Here is a 19,155-nt window from a genome sequence, read left to right on the forward strand (position 1 = left end):
TTTCCCCTCTTATGTGTTCAGAAAAAGTTGTCTGTTGTACAGGTGCTGGAAAATATACAGCTGTGAAAATATGCTTTGGGTCCTGTTTTATTGGATTTATTTTTGCTTAGATTGTTTGCTTATAATCTTTTGTGGAATTGCAGTTGGAAGACGCTAATGTTGCAAACTGCCCACTTTAACTTGCAGGATGGGCAGTTTGAAAAGACTTTCCAACTGTGCAGATGTGATTTGGAAGATAGGAAAAAATGAATTTGGAACCACATGGTACTCTTGGTAAAATCTCTTACAGTGTCTGGAGCTGCACTTTAGTGACATGGAATGAGATATTTTTCTTCAGGCAAAGGTTTGAATACTGAACTAATGGCAGATATTCTTTCTTCCCCTCCTACTTCCATTCTACTAGCCTCTTGCCTCTGTCTTCAGAAGCAGAAAGTGTGAAGATAAAGACACAAAAATGACTGAGTTTTGGCTGATTTCTGCTCCTGGGGAAAAAACCTGTCAACAGACATGGGAGAAACTACATGCAGCAACTACAAAAAATAACAATCTTTCTACTAATTCAAAGTTTAATATTCCAGACTTGAAGGTATGTAAGCCCTATTTTCTTTCTTAAGAAGTATGTTTGGTTTGCATTGTCTTTGTTTCTTTAGATGGGGAATACCTGCAGAATTTTTAGGGAGAACAGCTGACTTCTTTTGATGACTGTGTGGATCTAAAAATAATTTAGACAACAATTATCTCTCTTCTGAAGTTCTAAGTTAAAAAATCCTGACTCTGTAAGTTTTAAAGGTTCAGCAAGCTGTGTTTTTTCAGCTATTACAGCAGTTTTTCCAGGGATAGTAGTCTTGACCTCATGCTGCTAGCAGTTAGCTGGAGAAGAAAATTAAAATTAAAAAAAAAATGAGACTTGTGGTCTGAGTATTCAGCAGATAATTTCCTTTGATTGTTTTCTGGTTTGATTTTTTTTTTAAAAAAAAAACCAAACAACTTCTGAATTGTCTACTTCTCCTTTTCTGGCTGAGATGTAGTGAAAAGGCTTGATTTAAAATACAGGGGTTGATAAAAGAGCTACTGCATTTTCTCTGCCCAAAAGTAACATTCTTCTGTTAGAGTAGTGGTTTTCCCCAGCTGAGTATTCCAGCATGACCTGCCGATGTGTGGTACAGAAAATTGGAAGAAAACTGTTTGAACTATTACTGTGAGAAGCAAAGAGAAACAAAATCTGAAAGCAGTTTCTCTTGGTTAAATACATTTATCAGGGTATGGAAAAGTTGTGAGCCAGTGTATTCATTAGGAAAAGGTCTATCCTGGCACACAAGTGTTTCTTGAATGAGAAGAATTGTGAGCTCAGTTTGATGAAACTCATAAAAGTGTATCAAAAGAAGAAAAATGTCACCAGTCTCTGTCTACAGAATAGATCAAGTTCAGGTGGCGTGATGTGGTGCCTTGTTGCCCTCTCCTTTAAGGAACGGGCCCAGGGCACGAAGTGCTTCAGTGTGTGTTTTAAGAGGATCTTCCAACTGCCAAAACTTAGATTCATATTTGGACTGTCCTGACTTATTTCAAGAGAGATACTAGTAGAAGAAAGAAGAGGGACTACAACAAATGTCCCTCTGCTCTCAGGAGATCCTTGGACATGAGTCAGGATGGCTTTCAAACTGTAGGGTACCTACAGTGTTCAGAAAAATTATCACTGAAAACTGATGTGCCCATTAGGGTTACAAATGATCGGTTTTGTTTCTATAGTACTTCCTAGAAGGCTGCAGAAGTGGCTTGTACTTCATATAAAATGGGAAATAGTCTGGCTTCTGTGAACCTGGTAGAACTGTTTAAGGAGTGAGATCCTTTAGTTAAAACTAATTGAAACAGTGATTTAGTCTCCATTGAACAGCAGTCTTACTGATTAAAGACTTCCTTGTCTGTCACTTGTAAGTGACAGGTCAAAGCATTAGCTTCCTTATACTGCATGTAGCTCAGAAGAAGGTGGGGCATGGAAATCAGTTTAGTTGTGATGTTACTTAAGTAATTGTGCTGCTTTCTGCTTCAAGGCTAAAGAGAACAGGAATAATGTAAAGCTGAGTGGTCAAATATATAAAACAAAGTTGCTAGACTAAAAATAATGTTAATAGCATCTTGACTAGGCAGAAATATTATATGCCTAATAATATTTCAGCAAGAAATATAAGCTAACAGGTAAAATATTAAAGATAATAAGAAGAATCATCTTTTTGGAGGTATCTCCTGCTTTCATTGGAAAGAATGAACAAATATGTAAGTACTTGAAAGGAGAACCAAAGAGACACTGATTTTATGACCTACTTAAAAAATAACTGCACTTTGGCTGTTTAACTTGAGCATAGGTGTACTGTTTCTACACTTTTTGATGTCTTAGACCGATTTGAGACTCTATGAAAGCACTGAGCAGAATATTTTACTGTGCTGTAATTTTAATGTTTAAATTATACAGAGTCTAAAATGGTGTCACCTCTGGGCCCAGAAAGGTATATGTATTGCTCTAGATTATTACATGAAATTAGGGAAGAAAGAGTGAAAGCTTGTAGACAAGCTAGATATTCTGTTACTCCAGATGCAAAAAGTCTAGACTCCTGCTGCAGTACTCTTGTATCTTCAAGTTTTCAGTGTTCTGGTTGCCTCCAGAACTGAGTCACCTGATTTCAGAAATTTCAGATTTAATCTAAAACAGTAAATCAAATGCTGAAGCAAGTGACTTGTGGGCAATGCAGCCAATTCATAATATAAAAGTTTTTAACATGTTTTGGATGGCTGAAATGCAGGACTGAAACTGTGCACCAAACCAGAGTGAGTTAGATCTGATACAGTGGTGCTTTAGGGGTATCTTTAGCAAATGAAACACAGTGTGACTTTTAAAACAAGTAGTCTGAAATGTCAGAGTACAGTATTTCATATAGTTCTGCAAAGCTACCTGTTCAGGAGATTTAGCTTTTATTGTTCTTTGATTTTATCTTTCTGTGTTTACATACAATTGCTAACATGTTTTGGTCTTTCCTTCTAGGTTGGCACACTGGATGTTTTGGTTGGTTTATCAGATGAGCTGGCTAAACTGGATGCGTTTGTGGAGGGGTAACAGTTTATTTTTACTAGCATGCAAAATATTAGAGTAATGATGTGGTGGTTTTCTGAGTCCTAATAATACACAGGTTATTTCCAGCTTTTTTTGTTTCATAGTGATCCTCTGCCGGCAGTCAGCAAGCTAAGATTTCAGAAAGCTAAGCTGCTGTTTTTCCTAGTATCTGTACTTAGAAAAAAAGGAAATCTGAACTTGTGGAATAGTGGGACATTATGCATTGATGAAGGATGGTTCTCCCTGTAGTAGTGCTGTGTGCTGCTGGGTCCTGGAGAACCAGAATTGTTAAAAATTGAGCCTGTCAGCTGCAGGAAGCGATGGTGAAATGGAGTAAAAACTGTTCTATTAGCAAGTTAAGAGTAGTATTTACAGACCTGGAGAAGGTAACCACGTTGTTTGCTAATCCACAGAGATGATGAAACAGCATTAGTATTAAAATGCAAAAGCTGTTCATTTTGAAGAAACTAATGGTCCTTTGAAAGTGATTTTTAACAAATGTAACAAAATTTAATATAACCAGAACTTGTAGAGCCATCTTCTGTTTCAAGGAGAGAAGTGTTAAGTAGTTGTTTCTAAATAGAAAAGGAAACTATTTGGCGTGGCACATGTGAGTAATATTAAACATAGTTTTTCTAGTGAGGAAGCCAGGTGGTGTGTGTCAGATCTCATGAGGGCTTAGGGTTCTCCATAACTCTTCAATTATCTTTGGTGTTTCATTGTCACAGTTGCCTTGTGTTTAATTTGGATGACTGATGATTTCTATCTCACTATATTTTTAGAAAGGGGATAGGATTTTGAAAGTACTACAGACTTCAAAAAAAGATTGGACTATACTGAGATAAGTCAACCCTTATTACCTGGAGGTGACGGAAGTAGGTTCACCTTGTTTGGAACTGATGAGTAGCAACACTAGAGAAGGATTTTAATAAAGTTCTGGCATGTATCTGAGAAATTGGTCTCCTTCAGATACTGAGCCCAGTTTGTGCTCTTGGAAAGCTTTTATGTGAAGCAATCAACTCTTCCTTTTTGATCCAATTTCTTAATTATTTTCCCAGGAGATTTCAGATCAGTTACATGAATAGTATTTCTCAAAATGGCAGATGTTTTCATTCTTTTTCATATCTTTATCTTTCATCTTTCAGTGTTGTGAAGAAAGTGGCCCAGTATATGGCTGATGTTCTAGAAGACAGTAAAGATAAAGTTCAAGAGAATCTTCTGGCTAATGGAGGTAAAGTGTTAACCACAATATGTGCATCCAAAAAGTGATAGGAGGGAAGGTAATAATAGAATCATAGAATGGTTTGGGTTGGAAAGGACCTTAAAGATCATCTAGTTCCAACCCCTCTCTCATCATCAGGGACACCTTCCACTAGACCAGGTTGCTCAAAGCCTCATCCAGCCTGGCCTTAAGCACTTCCAGGGAGGGGGCATCCACAGCTTCCTTGGGCAACCTGTTCCAGTGTCTGACCACCCTCACAGTGAAGAATTTCTTCCTAGTATCTAATCTAAACCTCCCCTCTTCCAGTTTAAAGCCATTTCCCCTTGTTCTGTCATTAACTGCCCTTATGCAAAGTCCCTCCCCAGCTTTCTTGTAGCCCCTTCAGGTATTGGAAGGCCGCTATAAGATCACCCTGGAGCCTTCTCTTTTCCAGGCTGAACAGCCCCAACTCTTTCAGCCTGTCTTCATAGGAGAGGTGCTCCAGCCCTCGGATCATCCTGGTGGCCCTTCTCTGGACTTGTTCTAGCTGTTCCATGTCTTTCTTGTGTTGGGATGATCCTGAAACATACTGATTGCTGCTTCTCTGTATGACATTCTGAAAGCCTAGTTTAGACATGGAAGCACTCTTTTCCACGGTTCACTTGCCCTGAAACAAGTTACAGGATCCAGAAAGGCAAGAAGTTAGATTTACATGTTAAATACTCACTTACTGAAGCCCTTTGATCCTTTGGGGCTGTATTTTGTCATTATTGGTCTCTGGTGGAACATAAAAATAACTGTTACTGGTCACTGTAAACATTATTTATATTAGTCTGGCATCTGAACAGGTATGTTTGTATGTAAGCTATGCTGGAATACTCGGTTGTTTCCGAAGCGTGATAGAATGTCTTTACAAAACTAGTTGCATCATGGAAATGTTTGTCCTTTTTATCATAGTAAAGAGTTGCACAGGTCTCTAAATCAATGTTTTGTTTTAAACAGCCATTTCGTAAAATTTAACACAGCTTGTATTGAGGCAAAAGAGGCTAATGCGAGTGGCTTAAGGTGAAGACAAGTGCAGCAGTCCTAATTAACACAATTCTTAGACAGAGGCTTAGAGTAGCCTCTCATAGACAGCTTTCCAAAACTGTTGCTTCAAGTGAGCCATGTGATCTTTGCCTTCTTTTTTTTCCGTTGTAACCCTCTGTTCTCCCATGCATTTTTCACACAAAGCAAAAAAATAATTGGTCTTGTCTGTGCTTCTCCAGCCATCATTGACTTAGTAGTAAATATCATAGGGTTTACAGAGGTGGAGAAACCAGTATCTGAAGGCAGAGGTCTTGGATAACTTACCACTTGATTGTGTATTTTCAAAATTCTTGAGCAACAAGGTCTGCACATGTGAAGGTCCACAGTCTGCTACAGTACTCTTCTGTTACAGCAATCCAAGTGTGGAATGTAATACATCAGTCTTTTTATTGTCTATCTTAACAAAGTTATTCTTTAAAATTTTAGTTGACTTGGTCACCTATATAACAAGGTTCCAGTGGGATATGGCCAAATATCCAATCAAGCAGTCCTTGAAGAATATTTCAGAAATTATTGCAAAGGTAAGGTAATTTGTTTTATAAAACTTTCCTACTTGAACTTGAGATACTTATGCACAGAACTTGGTACTCAAAAGTTTTTGTCTATGTTAGTTAGCTTCGTGCAACTTTGATAACAATAGTAGTGAACCTGGTAGCAATGTCTGTGTTTTAGTAACCAAAGAAGTGTATTAGGATGGGCGTAGGATTTGGAGAGTGCTCCCTGAAGGCTATCACGCTGTCTTTGCTGATTTTTGTTTCCTAAGATCACTGAGTTAACAAATAAATAGCCAGCAAATGATATCGTTTACATTTAAGTTTTGCTGTGCTAACTTGCCATTTATCTGATGTTCCCAAACTTGTGGACTATTAGCAGTGAACCAGTGAACTTATTTACCTTCTGAAAGCCATGGCACTCAGTTGTGAGGGAAAAAATAAACCTTCAATGTCAGATGTAAGGAAAGCTAATTTAAGTGTTGTCATGGGTTTTCTCCCTGTCTTTAGCTTGGTGAAGTTTTTCACACACTGGGGATTTCATTTGTTCTGTACTTGCTGTGAGCATAGGTAGGGTCCTTAGCAGTGACGTGCTGTATTCACAGAGAAACAGTTCTCTGTAAGCTACCCTTGCTTTAATATCTTCTGAGCTTTTTCAGTTGTCTTTCTTTTCTGTTTTCTGTAATGTACAAACTGGCTCTTGGAATTATCTGTGTCAATAAAATACATAACCCAGAAAAAAGAAGCAGCTGTTCCGGGTACCTGTAGAGATAGTCTTTGATGATGGATGTGTGGAAACTGTAATCGAGGTGGGGATGGGGGTAAGTGCTGGCAGAGTCATGCTTTGCTGTAACTGCAGATTCTGTAGATGTTAGTTTCTTTCCTGAAACTATTAGTTTGAAATTTTTGCTGAGATTACAAAATCTTAATATAGCTGACTGAGAATGCAACTAACACTCTGATATTTTTTTGGGGGGCTATCGCTACATCTTGAATTTACTCCACAAATTACTCTCAGTAACTATTCCTGGGAAACATCTGCAGTGTGGAGTTTTGTTGGAGGAAGACTGACTGTCTTATGACTCTTAAGATTTGCACATTAAAAATATCCCACAGATATAAAATAATAATCTTAATATTTGACACTACTTAAGTACTTAAGCTTTTGCTTCTTCAGAAGAAGGTATCAGTGAAGCATTCAGCTCTTTACAGCAGCTACTTGGCAGGTATAGGCATGAAGTTTAAGTTGGAAGAAGAGAAACTTGGTAAGGGAAGAGGATAGGGAGAACATAAGACAGGGTGGAGTTGCTTCTACAAGCCTTGTCAAGGAAGTGGTTCTTGAGAAAGTTCCTTTCCTTTGGTTTGGCCTTAGAATAGGAGTGAAAGTTACTGACTTAAAAAGTCTTCAACTGCCTCATTTTTTGTAACTTACCTGTTGTCATAGTGTAGAACTTGTTTTTGTAGCAGTTAAGTTTGTTGAAAAAGCAACAAAGAACATGAAGGGATATTCCCTTTATTGAAATATTGTCAGGGATTCTGTGCATATTATCCATGTCCTGAAATTTGCTAGGTAAATCATCTGCTCGCAGTGAAGTTGTACTCCAGAACCTGAACTTTAATTAACTCTCTTGCATTCTTCATCTAATTTAGGGACCTCATTGATTTATTAGACTGGATACTAAAAGAGAAACAGGTCTGCTGGAGTTCAGCATAGAATCATCCTGTTGACAGTTTCTATTTCTCTGCATGTTTAGCTGTACCTGTCTTCTATAGGGACAGCTTCAGGGACACCTATGTAATAAATCTGATTTCAAATAGTTTAAAAAATATTTTCAATTGTGAGCTGCAGGTGTGTGTCCATAAAGTGGAGAAGATGACTGAAATTGCCTTACGTTCTTACAGAAGTGACACCTGGGAGATAATGTCACAGCACTTGAAGTAGTTTTGTCCCAAGGCAAAGAGAGTCCTGACATAGTTAAAATCTTCACTTTGGCATGTAATTAACATGAAGATATAGGAAAATGATAAAGCTACATTAATTAAAATCTGTGAAGCTCTTGACATGTTGATGTTAAAATGAAAGCTTATCAAATCATGAGATGTTACTTTTCTTTTATGGATTTAAATCCTCCTCACTCACTATAGCAGCAGATTCTGATGTCTGCCAAAATGAGAGTAATGACAACTGCAGTGGCAAGTTTCAGTTGAGGAAAAATTATAGCAGTGTTGGAAACATTTAAAGTAAAAGGAAATCTACTGAAACTGTCCATCTGAAATTTTTTCAGCTTTTAACTTTCGGAAGCATTTTGAACCCTGGTGTCAGTACTGAAGACTTTGTGCCATATGAGAGATGTTACTTAATCTAGTCATTCTTTGTATTTCAAATTATGGTCGTAAGACTGTTATACAAGGAGACAACCTCCATAGTCTTAGTGCCCTAGTACAACATTTTCAGCAACCCAGGTATCTACTGAAGTTCACCAGCTCAATTGTATAGTTACAGGAAGACACTAATGTATTGGCAATGACTGACTATGTAAGTTGTTTAAATATCTGGGCTTGCTCTGTGTAGAAATATGTTAGACTGATACTTTTTGTAGCAATATCATGAGTCTGCCTCATTTTACAATGACATTTATGAGTTATCCAGGAATGCTACTACCAAAAGGAAGGTTTTGCTTCATTTGGCAGTTTTACACAAATATATTTTCAAGAGCTCTGCTGCAACACTGAGGTTTGTGGTTCTGCATCCTCTTAATGTTTTAATAGGAAACAAAGCTGATTCTTGTTTACAGCAAACTCCAGTCAGTGCAGCAGTAACAGGCTTTTGTCTAAGCAGTCATCTTTTAAAAGGCTACTGACTTTTCAAATGAGAGCAATTAGAGTATTGACAATAAGGAAACCATGAATGGAACTGGTTTGTAAAGACAGTGTTTGGTGTCAATGGTTTTTGCTTTTTGTCATTAAACAATGCCTAGTTAGACTGTTGAAAGTTTTGATCCTTGGAAAAGGCAGAGGAGAAGGTTGTCGGTCTGGGAAAAAGTCCAAATGCACGAAGGTACCAGTTTAATAGGTTCTGATTTTTTTTTTTTCCCTCAATGGTGTCTTCTAGCTCTACCAAAAAAAAAAAAAAAAAGTTAGTGCTATTTCTTATAATATAAAAAAGCTTTAATGAAGATGAGTGCTTTGTGATGCCTGCTGAAATGTTCCACATGCTTTGCTGAAGGTTACACCAGTCACAGAATTTAAATAACCTTAAAAACTCATGTGTTTAAAAAATAAAGTGTTTTACTTTCAGGGTATTATGTCTAAAGCATTGCTGTGTCTGTAAAGGTGTAAGCCATTAACATGTTGCCAAATGAAACTGCCAGGATGTTCAGGCTTTTGCTGACTTCTTCCTGCTACAGACAAGTGAACTTATGTGTTACCATGAACAAGGTCATTATATAACTAAGTGATGTTGCTATTAAGATACAATTTTATTTCCACAAAATAAATCTATCTGGATCCCCAAGCTGAAGAGTTGTATGCAAATAATATTTTATTAGTGGTCTAAATCCAGATAAAGAGAGAGTCCCTTGACTGTGTTCAGATACTTGTCCCTGGGAATTTTTATATGCTTGTACCTACATACTGTAGTGAGGAGGCTTTGAAGGAGCAAGTAGGCAGCATTACAATGCCAGAACAATACTGTATGACATTCTTTCAGTTATCCAACTGTTACTAAGTATATTGGTTTTAAAATACTTCCTTGTATAGGGTACACACTGATAGGAGTATGGCTGGATGTTTAAGACTTACTAATTGCTTAATTTGTTTTGTGTTCTTCCACTTGCTGCCAAGTTACCTAACTGGGAATGAATAATTTTTGGCAATCATTCTAATTAATTCTGGAGAATGGATTTGAGAAAGATGGCTTATGTGAGCAGCAATGGCAAGCTGAGTGTGAGAGTTTGAATCTAACAGTAAAATAGTTGGAACTTTGATATGAAAGTTTGAAAGATGATTGAAGGCTGTCACTAGCATTAAATGTAGAATGCTGCCTCTACTTGATTTGACAGATATATTTATTGTCTGAAATAAACTGGTTTAAAGTCTGAAACACTGTTTATCTACCCTGGAACTGGCCCTGTGCAACTTCAGGCATTCCAAAATACATAAGTTATTACTAAAGGAAGAAAGTCTATAAATAAACAGATTTTTCGTTACATTTGTAAGCCACTGCCAATGTAAAACAGCAGCATAAAATATAACTTTGTGAAGGGAAATGATGATATAATTTATTGTATTTTCCTTTGCAAACAGAATGGGAAATAGCTCTGTTTGTGGGGGGGAAAGATGTAAAATAATTGTGATAATATTTAGAACTGTAAATAGTAACAGCCATTTGGAATGAGGCAGGTGATGCATTTATTTGATATTCTATCTTTCAGTGACTAAGGCTGTTCATCTCAAGGAAAGTTGCAAGTTACAGTGGGCAAATACAGTGCAGCAGAGTCTCCTCTGAAGTTGTAGATGATGCAAAGCATTAATGTTTTGGGTTACTTAATTCTTGATTTGCTCCTCATAAAACTGTACCATCATTCTTTTCACTGAAACTCTAATGAGGGAAAAGTATAATGAGAAGTGAGGTAACAGCTGAAGGAAATTATACCCAGTGTTCACAAGTGTACTTGTATCACAGTATGAAAATAAACTTCAGGTGATCTCTTCTGTCAGCTGAGAGGGAGGGTGGTAGCCTCAGGTGATGGAGTAATGATCTTCTGGGTGCAGTAGCATGTCCAGTTGATACCAGAAGAAGATTTGTATTATTGACTGACTTTCCTTTGAAGGAATTCTAAGAGTTTTCTGAGTTTTGAGTGAAGTTGGGCAAGCACTAGAGAAATAAACATTTTAACATGTATTTTTCATTCAGTTGTTGTTGGCAGATCTAAGCTTTGAAATCGAGAAATTGTTTAAAACTATTCTAGTTTTTTAGACACTGTTCCTTTTCTTTTTATTTTTAAGGGAGTAAACCAGATTGACAATGATCTGAAAGCAAGAGCCTCAGCATACAATAATCTGAAAGGGAACCTTCAGAATTTGGAAAGGAAGAATGCGTAAGTCACATGTTTTTTTGCTTAATGTAGCACAGGAACGTTATCTAACCATGAACACTTGGTAATGTGCGAGGAGGTATGGGCTCTAAGGTTAATGTATTTTTGAGGTGTTTATCAATCTTGAGTAGCAGCAGTCATAAAAGAACTTTTATTATCAGCTGACTTGCTCACTTGTGATTGATAAGCAATTATGAAATCCACAAAAGCATGTATAAATACTAGAAATTCCTGGAATTTTTGTGAGAAGATTGCTGTTAAAGTGGTATGCAACACTGCTACTTAGGTGTCTGTCTAAACAAGGAGGTCTTTCCCTTCACTTCAGTTTATGCTTTAAGCATATCAATATTACTGCCCTTCTTTTCTCAAAATTAACCAGCAGAGAGACAGCTGTTGCATACATGCAGATAATAAATTAAACAAGGACTGTGCTGTCTTGCCATGTACATGTGATGACTATCTGAAATACAGTTGATGTACAGTAGTTCTTCTGTGCAAATAGGGCTGATTATTTTGACCCAACCCTACCATTACAGTTAATGGTACAAGCCTGCTGGCTGATTCCGAGCCATGGGTCATACTAACGATAGCCATTTTATGAGTGAGCCTTGAGTTCTGTCTTCAGCCATGGTAATTTGTCAGCTAAGCCTCACTAAATCTGTGTATCTACTTAGTCTTTTGTGAATATAAGGCAATATGATGCTTTAAATTTTTATTGAGGTTCTGTGTGTAGGTCTGTACTAGGTCAGTTGTAACTGTGAGGCTCTATATACTAGACTTCACAATTAATGGTTTTAATGGTTCCCGTGTTTTTAAATCACTTTTAAAAAGAGAACTTGGCTTAAGTGTGTGGGGTATTTGGTATATGGAAATGATGCACAGCAGTGTACCTATCGCTGAAAAGCTTTCAGTGACTTCAGATAGTAAGATAAAATGTTTATAAGGATATTCTGTTTGCTATTAGCAAATGTTTAAGTAAATTATATTTTTGAAAATGTTATACTGTCAAGCACTGGAAACTGTTGTCCAGAGGAATTCAATTTTTAAACATGCGTTTACTCTGGCTGTCTTGTTTCTCTGCAGTGGAAGCTTGCTCACCAGAAGTCTTGCTGATATTGTAAAGAAGGAGGACTTTGTACTCGATTCAGAATATTTGGTCACATTATTAGTGATTGTACCGAAGTAAGTTTATTCTTTGTCCTAAGAGCAGAATAAAATAAGAAATTAAAATCAAATAATGGATCCCACAACCCTATAATACTGTAAGAAAGGACATCTGAATTTGGGGTTTTCCTGGATGAACTAACACAAGAGTTTTGGATGCTTAGTAGAGGCAAATGAGCCTGTGTACCTCTAGTCCATTGTTCACAAGCACAAGAGCTTATCATAAGGAATGCTGAGTGCTCATTGGTTTCTTTAAGAAACTGGAGATTAGATTTATGTCTCTAATACTAGCCATGGCTAGTCATATTCCAGTAGGTATCCTTATGCAAATATTAAATATTGAGTAAAAACATGACTTGTTTTACATTAGAAGGCTGAATGATTGAATTATTCTGGTTAGAACTATGATGGCTTTTACCACCTTAGTGAGTGAAGTGGGTTCTTTACTACTTTGCTCTGCACTTTTTCAGATTGGTAGAGCATGGTTTTTTCTCTTAGTTAAGTCCCTACTAATGGAACACTGCTTACGTCATGTCGAAGGTTTGCTGGGATCTGGTTGTTTCTGTCTGAAATTTTTAAATAACAAAAACCCCACCTTTTCCCCTGGCCAAGGAAAGTGGTGATACAAATGTTCTTAAGACTCTTGTAAAGTGAGAAAACGGCACTAGACTGTCCTCTGGAGCTGGGAGCAAAGCTTCTAGCTTGTAAAGATAGCCTGTAGGCTGATTGTCCTATGAAGCAGTAGCTTCTATCACAACTAAAACTCTCATTGAAGGCAACACAGTTATGCAGGGACTTCAGCAGAAAACAGGTAGTTAGTTTGTCTTGACTGTTACTTTTCTTTTATCTTTGACTTGGTTTTGGTGTTGAAGGGGTGGAACTTCTTTACCACCAACTACAGAAAGGCAGGGCTTCCAAAATTCTCAGTGGTCCTTCAGGCAAACACAGGACTCTGGGGAACCCATTTGTAATTGTGGAAAAGTATTCCTATTGGTAACTCAGGAGTTTCTGATAAACCTTGACAGTTAAGCCCACTTGGTCCTCTGAGAGCTCTTCTTAATTAATGATGACTAATTTCACAGTTGCTTGATTTCAAAAATTTTACACTTGTAAACTTACATGAAGACTGAAGATAAAATGTTACTTTTGCTAACATTATAGTTTATTTAGCAATAATCTTAAAAACACCATGAGAAGGACTGTCCCTGATGTCTTGTGTATTTCTGACAACCTCCACCTGGGGTGGAAGATGTGATGATTAAATGTTTTTAATATTTATTTGGAATAACTTGATCCATTAATCTAAGATTTCTTGCTACAGTACAAAAAGTGGAACCATAACCTGTGTGTTCTCTAGGTTAAATTATAATGACTGGGTTAAGCAGTATGAAACACTAGCAGAGATGGTTGTACCGCGTTCCAGCAAGTGAGTTTTTAAATGCTAGATCTCATGTTTGTGTGTTCTTTATTTTATAAGTGTTCTTTATCTGTAGTGACTTTGAATTTTAAAGATCGGTCAAAAACTTGTAAAAATATGTAGCTTTGTCCTTTTTCTTTAAAACACACATTTCTAAGAATTCTGTATTCCAGACTTTTCACTATTAAACCAGCTTTATTTCCTTTTTCTGTAAAATAATTTTAACTTGAAGAAATATACATACGTGTATGAAAGTCTCTGAGTGGTCAAGTCTCTGAATGTGAAATGGAAACTGCCATCCGTTATGAGGGGAGTGATTAAGAGCAGTTGCTAAAGTATCAGTTACGTTCCGTTTAAGATGTTTAATTTGGGAACTAATCCTGTGTGATTGTTTATCTTTATCCTCTTGCTTAGTAGCAATAAAGTACAATTTAAGCTACTGTATATCAGATCTCTGGTGACTTGGAATTTATTAATTCTGACTTTTTTTGTGTAGTGTACTCTTTGAGGATCAAGATAGTTACCTTTGTAATGTCACCTTGTTCAGGAAGGCAGTGGATGACTTCAAGCATAAAGCCAGAGAATACAAGTAAGGCTTATTTTGTGTTTGTTGTCTCTCATGCTTTGAAGGATCTCTAGATAGCCACTTTTGATTTTATTAACTTCCAAATGCAGATTTATGGTCCGTGACTTCCAGTATAATGAAGAAGAGATGAAGGCGGATAAAGAAGAAATGAATAGACTGTCAACTGACAAGAAGAAACAGTTTGTAAGTCTGTGTAGACTATTCATTATAGAAACATGAGACATCTAAGACTTGTTATTGCTACATAACAATTTCATGAACTTGTGAATCTGAAAAAGCATTGCAAGGATGACATGATATAGTCAGCCTACCACCCAACTAATCTGCTTGGGGATAATTGAGTTTTCTGTAGCACAAATGCTCCTCACTGCATTGAACCAAGTGCTGATATTGCAGCTGATCATATATGAAGTTTGAAAATGGACAAGTATTTAAAATAAATAATCAGATATTACTAAAATGGTCCTTAATATAGTTGGCTCATGGCAGCTGAGATGGTGTACTGAAGAGACAATGAAACTTTAATTGAATTTCTCTTTACTTAATATCAAAACACCCTTGAGCCATTATGTCCATAGCAGACTCTGCCTTTAAGTTGCCTTTATTACCATGGTACAGATATTGAGTATCTGCTCAAACATTCTTAATGGGCTGAATTTTTTTCTGAAGTTTGAATGACATAATTTTCTTCTTCTTCCCTTTCACAGGGGCCTCTGGTTCGGTGGCTGAAAGTTAATTTCAGTGAAGCTTTCATTGCATGGATTCATGTGAAAGCACTACGAGTTTTTGTTGAATCTGTTTTAAGGTAATGAGGCAGACCTGGGTAGTGCTTTTCTTCCTAGACATTGTAAGAATTTACCTCTAGCTTGGGTTTACCAAACTGAGGTGTATGAATGCCACTCTTCCGGGAAGGAGGAAACAAGAAGTAGGGCAGTAAGAACAGCTGATGGCAATAGCTCCAGTTATGGAATATTTGAGGTAGATAATTGTGTATCTTGCCCCCTGGATAGTCTTTCCACCAGTGCTTTAGGAATTACATGTACTTAGTATGTTGCAGCAAAGCACTTCTATTGATTCTTAGTTTGCTTTATGAACTGCTTGTAAAAAGAATGTACTATATCTTTTATTTAGGTGGAAAATGTGAATATCGCTTGACATCTTGAAATGTATGCTTTTTCTTTAAAACATGACTTTCTAACAATTTCGTAGTCTAAACTTCTTAGTATTAAACCATTCAATAGTCTACCTATAAAATTTCTCTGCATTTTTCTTCATACCTATCCAGAAGTATAGTTACTAAGTTGACTTAAGAACACCTTTAGTTGTTCTGGAGAAGGAAGGACCTGGATATTTTTTTTTTTTTGGAGTTGAAAGGACTTCTGCCTTAGTCAGAAAACAGAAAAGGTTTTTTTAGCCTTTTTGATAAGTTATCATAAAAGAGACAACCAGAGGAGAAGATGAAAAAAAATAGTGTTGCATTCTAGTCTGTTTCATAGCTGCTGCGGGCTTATTTGGAAGACAAACTTGAGTCAGGAAGAAAGCTGAACTTGATTTGAATATTGGCAAATGTCTCCACACACCTAGAAAGTAGGATTGAGTAGAGATGAGACTCTCCACAGAGTGGCATAAGCAGAGTCTTGCAGGTCACCTAACTGGAATGTTCAAAACTTGAACTGAGACTTAAGGTAACTTTGAGAATTGTTCTAGGTACTCAAGGATTTAATGTTATTTGAAAAGCATTTAGACTTCTCTTTTGTTATTTTGAACTTGAAGAAAGAAGTTACACTTTATTGATGCCTTATGAATTGTAGAAACAAAATAATCTTGCAAAAATGAAAATGAGCAGAATTTCCTCTTCAGCCATAGAATTCTTTCTCAAAGTAAAATTCTACTTTGAAAGGATAAAAGAAGGCTTATTTCAGCATTTTCATAGTTTTCTGCTTTCCTCAGGTATGGTTTGCCAGTTAACTTCCAGGCAATGCTGCTTCAGCCTAATAAGAAAACAATGAAGAAACTGAGGGAGGTTTTATATGACTTGTACAAACACCTTGACAGCAGTGCAGCAGCTATCATTGATGTAAGTATTTTTGTAATTGTTACTCCCTTTCAGTATTAGGTTTAGTCTGTTTAAACAAAAAAAGTCTATTTGCTTTATTAAAAAGCTACACTTCCATATTCTCATCATTACCTCACATTACAGGAAATTGTCTCCTTACAAAAATGCTACTTCTATTTTACATTTTTGCAAAGCAGATGGTATTTAAAGTTGGAACCAATGCATTTGACAAGCTGTCTGGTATAAAAGTCATGTAACTTCTTTGTACTGCATTCTTTCCTACTACCATTATAAAGATATCTTACAGACTGCATACACATTCATATCCTCAAAGAATTCAGACAAAGTCAACTTTGATCTGAAACAAGGCTTAAGGAACTTGAACACATTTCATATCTTTTTTCAGCCCAGAAGGAATACATAAATTGTCTACAGTCTATGGTAACAGTGGCCTTAATAGTGAAACAACTTTTTTTGTTGTTGTTGCATTGCTGTCTTTGTTTTTAGGTTAACATAGAAATCCTTCTGTGCTGAAGGAGGCTGAGTTGATGTCAAGATGGAATAATCCTTTCTATCTGTAGAGTTCTCGTTTTCACGTTTAAAACTGGTTTACTTGGGAGGCTTATTCTAATTTGTTTTGTATTGAAAAGCAATACTTTATTAAAAGTTAGAGATTAACTAGACCACATAGTGAGTTTAGCTGAATTTAAAAAGATTTAAAATAATATTTCTTAACATTATATTTAATGCAATGTTTTTCCAAAGTATTTTCAAGCCTTTTTGGGGAAAGGGAATGTGAGACAATTAAGGTGAAAATTGAAGATGCTGAGCTTCATCTAACTTCCTGGATCATTCAGCACCCTGTAACATAGTTTTCATAAACTAACTGTGTTTACAAGTATTAAAACATAATTGCAGTGCTTCTTCCATTTAGTGGTGATGCGTTTACTATAGTAACAGATGTGAATTATTGATACAAAACTACTTAGATTTTGAAAAAGCACTTGTATTTCATTTTTGAAAATACTGTTATTCATCTGTCAAAGTTCTAACTTTATCTGTTGCTGCTAACAGTCGAACGTGAAAATTTAAGCTTGAAGTCTTTCCTGGCCTATTTACTTCTAAAACATACAAATGTTTCATCTACTTTGAACAGGAGTCTGAATTGTAAGAGTATAAATGGTTTCAAAACTTTATTTGCAGGCAACTATGGATATTCCAGGCTTAAACCTCAGTCAGCAGGAGTACTACCCATATGTGTACTACAAGATCGATTGTAATTTGCTGGAATTCAAGTAAAAGTTCCCTAACATGACAATCTTCTCAGTGTTGGAGTAAATAAACAGAAGTGAGGTTGAAGTACAGTAATATTTATAACACTCTACTAATCATATGCTTGCTTCCTATGTTAGGTGAATTTAACACGCAGTGGTCCATCTTAGACTCTTTCTTTTTAAAGAACAGTGTAGGTAACCTGCTTTTAATCAATTATGTCTGTAATTGTATATTGAGAAAATTAAAGTATTTATAAACAGAGTGATTTATTTAAGGAAAAGATTGTTCCTCTTTCATATGGTGGTCTATGTTAATTCCATTTACCGTTGTTTATAAAGAAACTTGTTTACAGAAGAATAGTGTAAATGTTCATGGCCATTTTGTTCATTTGATTTAGTAGATACAATTGTGTTAACGTTGTTGAACTGTGATGTAAAGTATGTAAAATGGGTATGAAATTGTGCTTTCTGAATGGTTTAAAATTGCAATTGAAGCACTGTAAACACAGGAAAAAAATAAACATACCTGTACAAACGTGTCATGTTCTTGTGTCACATATAACTATAGATACCTGTGTCTAAACTGAAGCAGTGTATTAAGTCAGGTCAGCCAGGCAGGTTGTTTACTGTGTCCACTCGTGTTGAAAATCTCCAAGACTGGAGACTCCCCAACCTCTCTGGACAACCTTCTCCAATGTTCAAACACCTGTGCAGTAAAACTGCTTGCTTATGTTTATATAAAATATGCCGTGTCTCTGTGCCCAGTGACACCACTGAGAAGAGTCAGGCTCCCTCTTCTTTACAGCCTTCCATCAGTTATTCATAAACATTGAAAAGGTGCTCCTGAGACTTATTTTCTTGGGCAGAGAGTGGTGAATGCTCCTGCATTATTCAAACACTTGCTTCTGGGACTGCTTTTGCTTTTGTTTTAAGGAAATTTGCTGGTTTTGGTTGGGATAGGGTTAATTTTCTTCATGGTAGCTGTTATGGGGCTGTGGTTTGGATTTGTGCTGGGAACAGTGTTGGTACACCGGGATGTTTTAGTTACTGCTGAGCAGTGCTTACACTTTGGTTTGTGTTGGGTTTTTTGTTCTTTTTTTTTAAAATATACTAGCATTTGAAACACTCAGCTTTTATATCTCTGTATTAGTTTAATTTTCATAAAGATATTAATGATTTTGAAAGCTTTCTGGAGGATAAATGCATCTATGTTCTGCTGAACTATTAGATACAGAAAAACATTGCATGCAGTGTCTGATTCCTGAGCAGAAGTGTTTAGAAGGTAACTTTTTCCCAGATACTTTTGTAAGTGAATTTGAGGGTTTTGGCAGAAGTCCCAGTGCAGAGGGGATGTTTAAATTCTGCTCCATCGCTTATGACAACAAATGCAGTGTTTGTCTTCTGCCCAACTGGGGCTGGATTCTTAGAGTGAAAGACCCTAACTTCTCCCGGCAGACAGTGGGTAGTGTATTTTATACTGATTTAAATACTTTAAGAGCACAACACTTGAGATGAGTCATAAGCAAATGGCATCACCCTTCACTTCGTGGGGATGGGATCCCCGCCGGGGATCTTTTGATGTTGGTTCAGTGTAAACAAATGAACCCCATCACTTTCTGTACTACAGCACTAACCGTAGGTGTCAAAGATAAAGTAAATCATGAATACTTCATCTTGC

At 36.5% G+C, this 19,155-nt stretch overlaps 1 protein-coding gene across 1 annotated transcript; it reads left to right on the top strand.

The window, feature by feature from the left end:
* The first annotated feature begins 389 nt into the window (after nucleotides 1-389).
* ATP6V1C1 (ATPase H+ transporting V1 subunit C1) lies at nucleotides 390-18,019 on the top strand. The gene is made up of 12 exons (XM_010175915.1): nucleotides 390-586; nucleotides 3,035-3,102; nucleotides 4,249-4,334; nucleotides 5,820-5,914; nucleotides 10,892-10,983; nucleotides 12,064-12,162; nucleotides 13,502-13,570; nucleotides 14,058-14,150; nucleotides 14,237-14,330; nucleotides 14,855-14,952; nucleotides 16,098-16,224; nucleotides 17,407-18,019. The coding sequence occupies exons 1-12, from the start codon at nucleotides 455-457 to the stop codon at nucleotides 17,500-17,502; spliced, it is 1,149 nt and encodes a 382-aa protein (XP_010174217.1). The 5' UTR covers nucleotides 390-454; the 3' UTR covers nucleotides 17,503-18,019.
* Nucleotides 18,020-19,155: the final 1,136 nt, after the last annotated feature.

The sequence above is a fragment of the Antrostomus carolinensis genome, unplaced genomic scaffold, assembly GCF_000700745.2.
Source record: "Antrostomus carolinensis isolate BGI_N321 unplaced genomic scaffold, ASM70074v2 scaffold26279, whole genome shotgun sequence".
Taxonomy (NCBI): domain Eukaryota; kingdom Metazoa; phylum Chordata; class Aves; order Caprimulgiformes; family Caprimulgidae; genus Antrostomus; species Antrostomus carolinensis.

Bases quoted from the DNA above. Each gene is read 5' to 3' on its own strand.
- ATP6V1C1 (XM_010175915.1), top strand. From the start codon at position 455: ATGACTGAGTTTTGGCTGATTTCTGCTCCTGGGGAAAAAACCTGTCAA. The intron at 5,915-10,891 runs GTAAGGTAATTT...TTTATTTTTAAG, and splicing joins TTTCAGAAATTATTGCAAAG to GGAGTAAACCAGATTGACAA. The intron at 12,163-13,501 runs GTAAGTTTATTC...TGTGTTCTCTAG, and splicing joins TTATTAGTGATTGTACCGAA to GTTAAATTATAATGACTGGG.